Source organism: Vitis riparia, chromosome 18, assembly GCF_004353265.1.
Source record: "Vitis riparia cultivar Riparia Gloire de Montpellier isolate 1030 chromosome 18, EGFV_Vit.rip_1.0, whole genome shotgun sequence".
Classification (NCBI taxonomy): Eukaryota; Viridiplantae; Streptophyta; class Magnoliopsida; order Vitales; family Vitaceae; genus Vitis; species Vitis riparia.
Window position 1 is genome coordinate 13,416,111 of NC_048448.1, and position 11,311 is coordinate 13,427,421.

Consider the following 11,311-nt stretch of genomic DNA (forward strand, 5'->3'; position numbering starts at 1 on the left):
TGTTGATTTAATTTCAACTTTGAGACATGTTTATTTTTGACTTGTTCAATGCTTTACAATAAATTATGTTAGTGTACAAATTTTGTCCTTGTCGGAAATTTGACTTTGCTCTCATGGATTCAAAGAGAAATGTAAAACCAGTAGCAAATTATAATTGACTAAGCCATTATGCTCAGCGAATAATTGATCTTTAGAAGTTGTAGTTTTTCTTCAAAATGATGTGAGAAACTCAAACTTTATTTACATGTTTTCATTGAAATAGGAACGTATCCACTTCAATGTTGTTTTACTTTGATGTCTTGCAAAGCAGCCACTATAAGATAGATGTGGTGAAAAATTAGCTATTTTGATAATGCAACTATTCTAATCTCGATGGTGTGTCTAGTTTTGCAAAAGATTTCCTTCTTATAATAAAGTTTTAGTTGTACGTGAATTTTTGTAGCAATTGATATTAATATTGGATTCGTTGAAAATTTGCAAGACCTAATTTGAATAGTCTTTTGCCAAGGTAGTCTGACACAACTGTTGGGTGCTCCTATTCTGGTGCAAACAAGGACATGCCTGTGATTTGGGGAGAGTAAATTGTATAATTAATTATTTAACCTAAAGAAGGTATAAGCTTTTGTTTTACCCTTGGAAATGATTAATTCTACAATTTTATCTACATGATAAGTTACAGAAAAATAGAGTTTGTGCTACTAGTATGATGAATACCTACCTCTACATTTAACATTTATAAATGTAGAAACTAAAGGAATATCAAATAGAAGTCTCACCCCTATTTAGTCTTTAAGAACTAGATGTTTCCTCTTTGTCATCCCTTTAATTTCTTTACAAATCATTGTAATTATAATAGTATGTGTCCTTGTTATAGATCATTATAATAGTATGTCCCTTTAGGTGATCCTAAAAAAATCTCTTCAAGAAAATTATAATCATGGTAGTTCTTTGATTGAAATTTGACATATGCTCTTTGTGAGTTAGGATATGTTAATTGATTACACAATGGGAGAATCTAAGACTTAAGAATTGTAAAGGTAATCTTGAGAGGTTGATAACATTTACTTTGTTAGATTATAAATGATCGTTCATGGGGAGCTTGCTTGTAGTGGATAGTACGTAGGCCACAAACCCGAACACTTTTGTCTATTGTAATATAAACAAGATATTAGAATATAATTGACTCTCTATAGTATGATGTTAAATAAACTTTAGAATTAGATTTTGAAGGAGTTAGTATTTACCTTTGGATCCTAATAATCCCAGCCTAAGCTTACTTCTCTTGGTGACATGGCTTATGATTGTTAGTTGCATTCTTAGTTCACTTGTGTACATAAGAACATTTTAGTAAACACAAAGGTGTTGGGAAATCCATATAACTCGCTTTCCCATGCACAAATCAGGTTAAGAACATACAAAAACTTTCCCATGCTTAATTAAACCCAATGCATAATGGAAACATGCATGTAAAAACAAAACTAGGATTTAAACAATAAGATTGGTGTGCTTACCTTGGATTCAGATGTTCCCGAATCGATTCCATGTGGTAAAGACAAAGATTGTTGTTGCAGGATGTCTCGTAAATTCAAAATCTTCCACTTAATGACTCGAATCACAACTTTGGCACACTTCTAGTAGGAGGGGGAGAGAGTGGAAGCTATGACTTTTTTCTCTCTAGAGGTGGAAGACTATCCTATGAAAAAGCTAACTATGAAAACCTTAACCCCTAAGGGGGTATTTATAGGGTCGCCATTGCATTTAAGTAACTTAAACCCACTAAGTGCATAAATTTTGAGATGCCTAGGGTTGGTTGTATGCACCCTATAAGATCCAGAATATGGGAATGCAGTAATCCAAGGGTTCCTAATAGAAAACTCATTAGGAATGGGTGGAGTAATATCCTGAGTTACCCATTTTAGTTATGTTGGGACATTGAGTCTTATTTGTATGTTGACAATTTTGTTTCAATTTATATTTGACCATAAAAGTCTTTTTAGATAGTAACTTACTCTCCATTGAAGATTAAGGGTTACTATTCATCAAACAGGGAAGTCATAGGTACGCTTAAAAAGGTTTAGTTTGTGGCATATAAGATTTATTTAAGGTATAAAAAGGTTTAATATCATTTTTGGACTTAAAATGCTTTTAAAATGATTTTTCAAGAAGTAGGGGCTGCTCAAGCGGTTAGCCCACTCAAGTGGTAAGTACCACTCAAGTGAAGCACTAAAGCGATCCAAGTTCGCTCAAGTGATCCAAGTTCGCTCAAGATGTCATGTCAATCCTTTCGAGTTTAAAAACACATTTTGAATGAATTTCAATCAAACTCTAATTTGAAAACTTAAGATACCGAAATCCTTATGACTTTTATTTATAAATACCTCCTTTGTAACCCTTTAAGGGTTAGATTTTCAAGCTTAGAGATCGTAGAGATTTGAGATCATAAAGATCTTAGAAATTAGAGACAGAGTATTCTTGAGAAAAGGACTTCTTGTGAAGAAAGCCTACTGGTCACACCATTCCCGATCTCTCATTCAAGGATTTGAATCTTTGAATCATGGGTTGAAGACCTTAATCTCTTCAGAGTGGCTGAAGGATTGACTAAGGAGTAACAGGAAGTTGTTGCGTTACAAACATGGATCAAGTTATAGGTGCTAGAGTGTAAGTCTTCAAATTAAATTTGTGTAACTTGATTTTGAATAATGGATTTAGATTGGTAGGTCTTAAACCTCATGATTTTTTTTTTTATCTTCATAGTTTATGAGAGTTTTCCACGTAAAAATCTTGTGTCTCATTGTTTATATATTTTATATTTGATATTTTTTTTAATTGCCTAGAGGTCAAATTGATTATCCCTAACATCTTGTAGGGTTTTCCTAAAAGATACATATCTATTTATTCCTGTAGATATTTTATTTGAACAGTTTAATTTATTTATTAGGATTACTTTTGAGGTTGTTATTGGGTTGGTTATCTTGGTGGTTATAAAGGTTATACTTATAACCAATTGTCGTTATCCCTAACTTTTCTCATGATATCCTTTAATTCATTTGTTGAAGTTGTTAGGGTAGTTGTTCTGGTGATTATCATCATCCCTAATATATCTCAATACTTATATTTCACATATCAACAACTTTATTATCTTTATCCCTAACCAACTATAGGATATCCTTAAAAGTTAAAAATCATATTTTTGTATACCTAAAGATTTTAGGTATAATCCATTTAGTTATTTGGGATATCCCTAATATCTATTGGAGTAAGAAAAAGTTGGTTATAATTTATAAATATTGATTTAAATTGTTAAATCACTCATTCTCCCCCTCCTATAGGTGTTTCGTATTGGACTTTTGGTTATTATTCAAGTAGTATTTAAGCAATACCCATTTTTCATTTGGTATTAGAGTAATACCATTTTTCAAGTTATTTTTTGTGAGAACCATGTCTAGGTTTCTTTTCCAATCAACATAAGTAGGGCCAATTAAGTTATTATCAATGAGAATCAGGGTGATAGGGTTATAAGACATGATTCATGTAATAAACAAAACATTTCATGCATTAATAAAAAAACTAAACATTCAAGGCAAATATGATAATTAATTTAGCAAAAATGTAGTGCTCTTAAACTACATATATCCATGCAAGGTATTCTAGTATCGTAAGAATCAAGTCTGCTTCAGGTAAGTTATGATTCTTATTACTAGGGTCTCTAATTAATCAACCTGTCTTAAACCTCAAAAGGTTATCCTAAGGCATTTATTAACAAACCTTTTATGTTTAGCCCTCAGATTGGTCACTCCCACTATAACCATATATAGTCTTATTCATAAGGATAATCCATATATTTTTATTCCTTAGGTTACCCCATCTTTAGGATGATGATGAGCCAAAATCAAGATGAGCTCAATCTTGGAGGTTGTGGGCTTGCCTATGACTCGCTCCTACTTAATATTTTGGAAGAGAGACTTAGTGATAATTTTGATAACCATCTTAAAATAAGTTATCTATCATGAGAATTTCCATTAATATCCTTATTTATTACTTGAATTGGGACTCCTGTGCCAGAAAGGGATTGCTTTCATATTTCTTTTGAAACTTTCTCTTGTTTGAAAAAACTTTCCTAGGTTTATGTAAACTCTAAGTAAATTAAACCCATTAAGAGTTTGAGTCACCTAATCTAGCTCAAAACAACTCCTTATGAATTAATTAACTAATCAAGCCTATTAATTAATAAATTAGATCAATTTAGAGACTTTGTTTACTTATCTATAAAAGTGTACCTAAGGTCAATCTAACCCTCATAAAGTTTGTGATCATGGTATATGAGCTTAGAGTAGGGACCATTAGGACCTATAGGAATACTGGTTTCCTCAAAATGCAATTCTAAAGTTGATTTAACATCCCACTAAGAGAATTAACTAAACTCCAATATCTTATGTATATAATAATGAGGCACATGCTTAGGTCCATGACTTGATATCCATCGCATTCAGTCTTCCCATGAACTAGTGTCCATAGTTTAAGAAGGTGAAAACTATCAGTCTGTCAAGACTACGTCTACTATCCTTGAGTTATAGATCCTCTTATTGTATATGCAACTAACATATCTTAGCTCTCAAAAATCATATATCAAGTTCCATTTAAGGAACTACTATAACCATAGTTTACATGAACACACCTCTTTAAGATCATCCAGGGGGACACTTTGTCTCAATCCCATAAAATATCATAGTGCTTTTCTTAAGAATATTTATTACTACTGACTTCCATCAATAGTAACCTAATCCATAGGGAATATATATATATATATATATATATATATATATATATATATAATCAGTTTACGATCTCGCTCGTAGGTTAAAGTCACTACTAACTTTAACATAAACTCAATATTCTCTCAAGTTTGAAAGATAACATAATGAAACCATTTGGTGAAGTCATGAATACTTTATAGCCTTAAGTTATGACTCACCATAGGTCTTGTTCAATGTGTAACCATACAAACTAGTACAATCACCATGGGAAACTCATCCTATAGATAAGACTAATCATTCCTCTAATTAAGAGGTGGTGCACTACAATCTCTAATAGGTTATTTAAACCCACAAACCTTCTATTAATCTACTTCCAAGGAACCCATGACTTGGATCTTTTATGTAACTCCTAATGCACCCATGTCATGTACAAGGTAATAGATGTAAACGAGAATGCTTATAAGATATAATGCATGAAAATAAGATAGATAAAAGTGAACTAGAACTTTATTAATTAATAAATAAAATCTAAAATTTTATTACTCCATGTTATGCTTTTAAGGGTTCTATCTTAACAACAAGGCTGCATAAGATCTTGTAAATAAATTGTGCTAATTGGCTAATTGGAGGCTAATTGAGTTAATTAATCAATTATTACCCATGTGGGTTAGTTTAAGTGACATGTAAGCCTACATTGGGCTTAAGTTTCTTAAGCTTACAAGAAGCTAACCTATAAATATCTTCTTTAAGGGTTAGGGCTTTAGTCTTGCATTCCATTTACTTAGAGAGAGAAAACCCTAGCCACCAATCCTCTTACAGGTTTCCACCTTTCTGTGTTAGGATCTAGAAAAAGCCATTGGGTGGAGGATTGTTGAGTTTATGATTTCTTTTATAGATTTAACACATTATCCATCGATAGGATTTGATTTGGGAACATATTAACTAGTTATTTACTTCTATGTTGTATGAGATTACCAAAGCTTAATTACCTAGTGATCTTGGTTAAGAAAAACTAGAGAAAAAATCATTATAACCTTTAGTATTCCAGGTTATCATCCTAAGGAACTAGAACATTTAACTAATCTTGTCTAGATCAAATCAAGTAATGACCTTTGTTGGCATATCGGAGGGTTGGTCGCGTCCATCAACTCCCCTTGTGTTCGCCGTGGGCGCTTAGGTGAATGCACTATAAGATTAGGATATGCGTTTTTCCTAAAAACAATTGCTTTTAAGAGAGTTGGTAGTGCCTAAGGTCTTACAGGTGGTATTAGAGCCAAGGTTATGAGTTCGAACCCCATGGGTGTCGTTGGGGGGAGATTGTTGACAGATCGGAGGGTTTTGGTCGCGTCCATCAACTCCCTTTGTGTTCACCGTGGGTGCTTGGGTGAAGACACAATAAGGCTAGGGTATGCGTCTTTCCTAACAACAATTGCTTTTAGGAGAGTTGGTAGCGTCTGAGGTCCTACAACCCTTAAATGAAAAATTGATTGATTAGCAAATTGAATTGTTAATTGAGAAAAAAAAAATAATAAACTACTTTAGAAATTTTCACAAATCTAGTTTCCAACCAAGGACTAAGGAATAACAAGTACTAATTAAAGAATTTTTAGTTTCTTAAGATTGAATCACTAATATAGGTCATCCAAGTCTGGAACCATATTTTAAAACTTAAAATTCTTTCTTTAAGAGTCTTTTAATAAGTAATATGATAAAAAGTTTTAATCTTTAAGGCATTTAACCTGACATTGATTTGGTAAATTTTCCTTAATTATCAATCACATAGGATCAGACTAAGTCAATCATTGATCATAAAGTTTTACATATTAAAGGATCCTTAGTATGCATCCTCTATATATCTCTAACATAGACGAACTAACAAAAGATGGAAAACAATTTTCTACAATGAAAATATTTTGCACTTGCATATAATGCAAAACTGATCAAACTATTCTATATATCTTTAATTGTTTTGTAAAATACTTCAAGAAATATTTAAAAATATCTCAAATTTATTCTACAAATAATTTACTTTAAAAGAATTTTAATAAAATATATTTAGTAAAATACATTTTTTTTAATAAAAGTATACTCTAAAAAATAGATAACTATTTTCAACTATAGTTCAACTAAAAAACTGATACTGTACTTTCAATGAAAACAATGTGACACTAGAAGATTGCTAAAGGGTGGATCCAAGTTTTGATGTAGTCTTTTGTAAGTAGGGATGACAATTTTGTGGGTTACCTGGGTAACTTGCCCTGCTCTGCCCTTATTGGGATGGGTATGAAATATAAAAAATGGGTATAGGTCAGGTATGAGGATATTTTAAAAACCCGAATTAGGTTTGGGATGGGTATGAATTTTGCTCTAACTAGTCTCGCCCCAACCCGAATATAAATTGACAAAATTATCCTTTAACTAGTAGTAAAATGCCAAAAACCTCCCAGTATATATATATACTTCATTATTCCCATTTGCCCTAATTCCAATGATCACTTCTTCTTCTTCTTTATCTGATGTAGTGGTTGAAACCCTATCTACAAGATCAATACCACTTCTTCTTTCTCTTTCACACCAATTGAAATACTTTGAAATCAATTCCATCTTGCTCTTAGTTTAGCCTCAACACCCAAAACTCCTCTATTGCGACATCAAATTGGTCATAGACCCTGATCTCTTTGCCCTAAATATGAGTAACACAATCATCTAGAGCATCACCTCGAAGTCTTTGTCCAAGAGCACAACTCAAGAGGAACGCAAAAGCCTTTGAAGTAGTGTTTTTGATGAAGTCTTAGTTCAAATATTGGCTTGAAGAGGGATTCAAATCCTTGGCTAATGTTGACCCTTGTTCTCGTTTGGTTCATTGTTCATTTTGTTCTCTTGTAAATTGTTTAGATGATTTATTTTATTTTATTTTGTGTTTTGCATTAATTTTCAATCATTTTAGCTAATTATGGACTTAAGATTATTGATTGTTGTAGTGTTAATTCGAACTTTGATATTATTTTTTCATATTTGGCATATTATCAGAATCTCGTTATTTTGTAGTGAAAGGAAAATGCATTTAGGTATGATGTCTACTCATTACTAGTTAGGGTTAGGGCTTAAAGGATATCGAGGATGGGGTGGGGTAGGGATGGGGTTATTAATCCTTTTGTTAACTGGGATGGGAGCTAATCAACTTGCCTCGACATGGGTTTGTGTTGGGGATGGAAAATAATTGTGTATTCGGGGGTGGGAATAGGATAGGAATGACATGTCCCAAACCCGTCCTATTGTCATTCCTATTTGTAAGTCATGGATTCTAAACCCTGAATCCAAGTTTCAGAATGTTCAATTAGCAAGTTTTATTTTGTAACCATTCCTTTAATTTCCTTCACAAACTGTAACCACCGATTGATAAAGTTTTGAGGAAAAAAATTTATTTAAAAAAATCCAAAAAATAGATACTCTCCCAAATTAATTCTTAAATTAGTATTTCTCATCCACATGAATATTCACATCATAAAACTGTAGTTTGTAACTATAATTTAATATATATATATATATATATATATATATATATATATATATATATATATATATATATTTATTTATTTATTTATAAATTGGTCAAAATTACCAACTATGATTTTAAATTTAAGTTTAAAACCATAATTAGTGACTATGATTTTAGAGATAATTTAAAACCATATTACCAACTACAGGTTCTATGTTTAACAAAAAATTAGAACCGTAGTTACTAATTATAGTTTTATGATTAGAAAAAAAAATCAAAATTCTCAGGTCATGTGAATGTACAAATGATTGATATACGCTAATTTGAAAATTATTTTGGTAACAGTTATATTTTATTGATTTTTTTTCCAATTATATTATTTTTGCTCAAAACTCTTGTTGATCTATGTACTTGGCCATTGCCAGGTCCACCTTGATTATTAAAAGGAAAAGAAAAGAAAAGAAAAAGATTAAAAATCAAGGGTTTAATCTTGGGATTTTTTTATTCTTCATTCAAATATTCAAGTACTTCATATAATTAACTTTTTAAGATTACTAGAAAATTTTCTATTAAGGCTTCTTGTTTCCTAGTCCTTTTTCTAAAATATTTATTGTAAGATTATATCAAAATATTGGTGAATATATGGAAAGAAAGGTTATGAAGATGACAACAATTAAACTTTTACAAATGTTGCACACTTGTTAAATAGTTTTAATTTGTTAAAAAAGGAAGTTTTGAAATAGTTATATTGAAAAAACATTTTTAAAATAAGAAATATAATAAAAAGAGATAAACCTAATTTTAGAAAATTAGGAAAAATTTGAAACCTTTTTAATCTAAAAATTTACTTTTTTTTTTCTAATTAATTTCCATCCTAAAAAAAGTTTCTGCATGTTTATGTCTAACTTTCTCACAGAGATTAATCACATCACAATTTATTTCCATTGTTTTTATCCTGGGGTTATTTGATTAAAATTGATGAAGTCATTCCCATTTTGTAAATTTAACCCTTGACTTTTTTTAATCCTAAAAAAGATCTATTTTGAATAAAAATACTTTTATTTTTTCTTGTAAAAATAACATTTTCTTTTAAAACATATATGTAAATAATCAATATATTAAAGGGCATTTATGTCAAAAATAGGTTAATTTTTGCAACAAAAAAATGGAGAAGACTAGATTTACAAATATGAGATCTTTTTATATCTTTTTAATCAATTAATTATTTATCCAAAGCCATTATATGACCAAAAAAAAAAAGGTCAAAACTTAAGCAATTAATCTATATAAAGATTTCTTTATAATTCAATCCAATGTTCAAGCCATATAAATTGATTTATCTATAATGAGAATCTGGATTTTATACATATCCTTAAAAAAAGTAATCTTGACAAACAAACAATTACAACTTTACTTACCATGTCTATACATAAAAGGATCACCAAACACAACTGCTTTAACTCATCAAGATTGTCGCCCTTTAAAGGAAGGGAATACTCTTGGGTGTAAACTTGGAGATGATCCGATAGAGCCAACTTGTCAACGTGTTCGTGGTGGTAGGATTTGCAAACGAAGTAGATAATAGTCTGAATGACACGTTCAAAGAGACCCAACAACAAAAATAACGATAAGCACACATTTGCATAAGCCACCCTATTCACCATGCCCAGTGACTCTCCGTTCACCACCACCCTCTCCAATGCCTTCTGTAACACGTAATGGAGTAAACCCAGCTTCAAGAAGATGAGGGTTGACACACCCACCTTGCCTTTAATCAGTTGGTTACTCCTTTTCATGGCTTGAAACCCATATGAGTCCTCCAACACTGATATTGTGCTAGCCAATTGCCAAACTACGCTTATGTAAAGAAGACCCATCAAGTATAACACCACCACAACCAGCAAAATCGACATTCCCACATTAGTATTTGGGCCAAATGCAATCAACACTGCCGCTAAAGCGAAGACCAGAAAGGCAACCACGTGGTAAGTACAGACAACCAGAAAGATGGTGAAGGATGTGAGCATGAGTCTCTTCAAGACATTTGGCACTACGCTCGTAACCATCCTAAAAGTCACTTCTCTACCGGAGTAGATGCAGGCCATGGTGTAAACTATGGCGGACGTGGATAGGAGGGAGAAGATGAAAGAGTAGATGGTGTATGCAACCTGGAGAAGCCAATAGGAGGCGGATGGGAACGAGAGAAGATCAAATATGTTGGTGTGGTTGGAAGTGGGGACTTGAGTTTCAGCCAAATCCTTTTTATCCTGATCAACGATTTTGGGGAGGAGAGAGTTGGATAAATGGGTGTTGACCAAGGAAATGAAGAATAGTGGGAGGATATAGGCAAGGATGATTTGGGTGAATATCTTCCTCCATGGGAGGATGATCTTGTAGGCTTTTCTGTAGATGCCAAATGCCCCTAGAGACTTCATTTCTTCGTGTTCTACCTCCATTACTTCAACTAAAATTTTGTTGCAAAGAGGAAGTGATCAAAAATCAGGTTGATGGGTGGAGAAAGGCTTCCACAGAGAACGAATTTGATCAACAATTGATACAGGCTTGTATTTATAAAGACGCATCCAGGGGCATTTTATGAAATTGATGGTGGTTTCCTTACGAGTATTCGTTGACGAAGTTTCCAGGAAGAGAGTCGAGACTAGACCTCTACCGCGTCTCCACTTCATAGATGGTGGTTTCCTTACGCGTATTCGTTGACGAAGTTTCCAGGAAGAGAGTCGAGACTAGACCTCTACCGCGTCTCCACTTCATACTCCCTCTATGGAGGGAGTTTTTTTAAGAGGAAAGACTATAAGTCCACCAAAACTTAAAAAGTCAAAAAAAAAAAAAAAAAAGTCAAAGGAGAACGTTGAATTGATGATATGCTGTGAAGAGGTCAGAAATTCCTACTCATCGGTTTCAATAACTTCCACCAGCTAGGGAAATTGGGCTAAACTACGAAGATGTAGTCATAGACCTCAAGTGGGCTGGTGCAAGGTCAGTTTTTCGGCCCCAAAATCTAGTTTCGATAGCCCGTACTATAAAAACACATTTTACA

At 32.4% G+C, this 11,311-nt stretch overlaps 1 protein-coding gene across 1 annotated transcript; it reads right to left on the bottom strand.

The window, feature by feature from the left end:
- Window positions 1–8,639: 8,639 nt before the first annotated feature.
- On the bottom strand, window positions 8,640–10,709 carry LOC117905422. Its single transcript, XM_034818346.1, has 2 exons — window positions 9,672–10,709; window positions 8,640–8,684 (listed from the first exon to the last, which is right to left on the bottom strand). The coding sequence occupies exons 1-2, from the start codon at window positions 10,707–10,709 to the stop codon at window positions 8,640–8,642; spliced, it is 1,083 nt and encodes a 360-aa protein (XP_034674237.1).
- Between the last annotated feature and the right edge of the window lie 602 nt (window positions 10,710–11,311).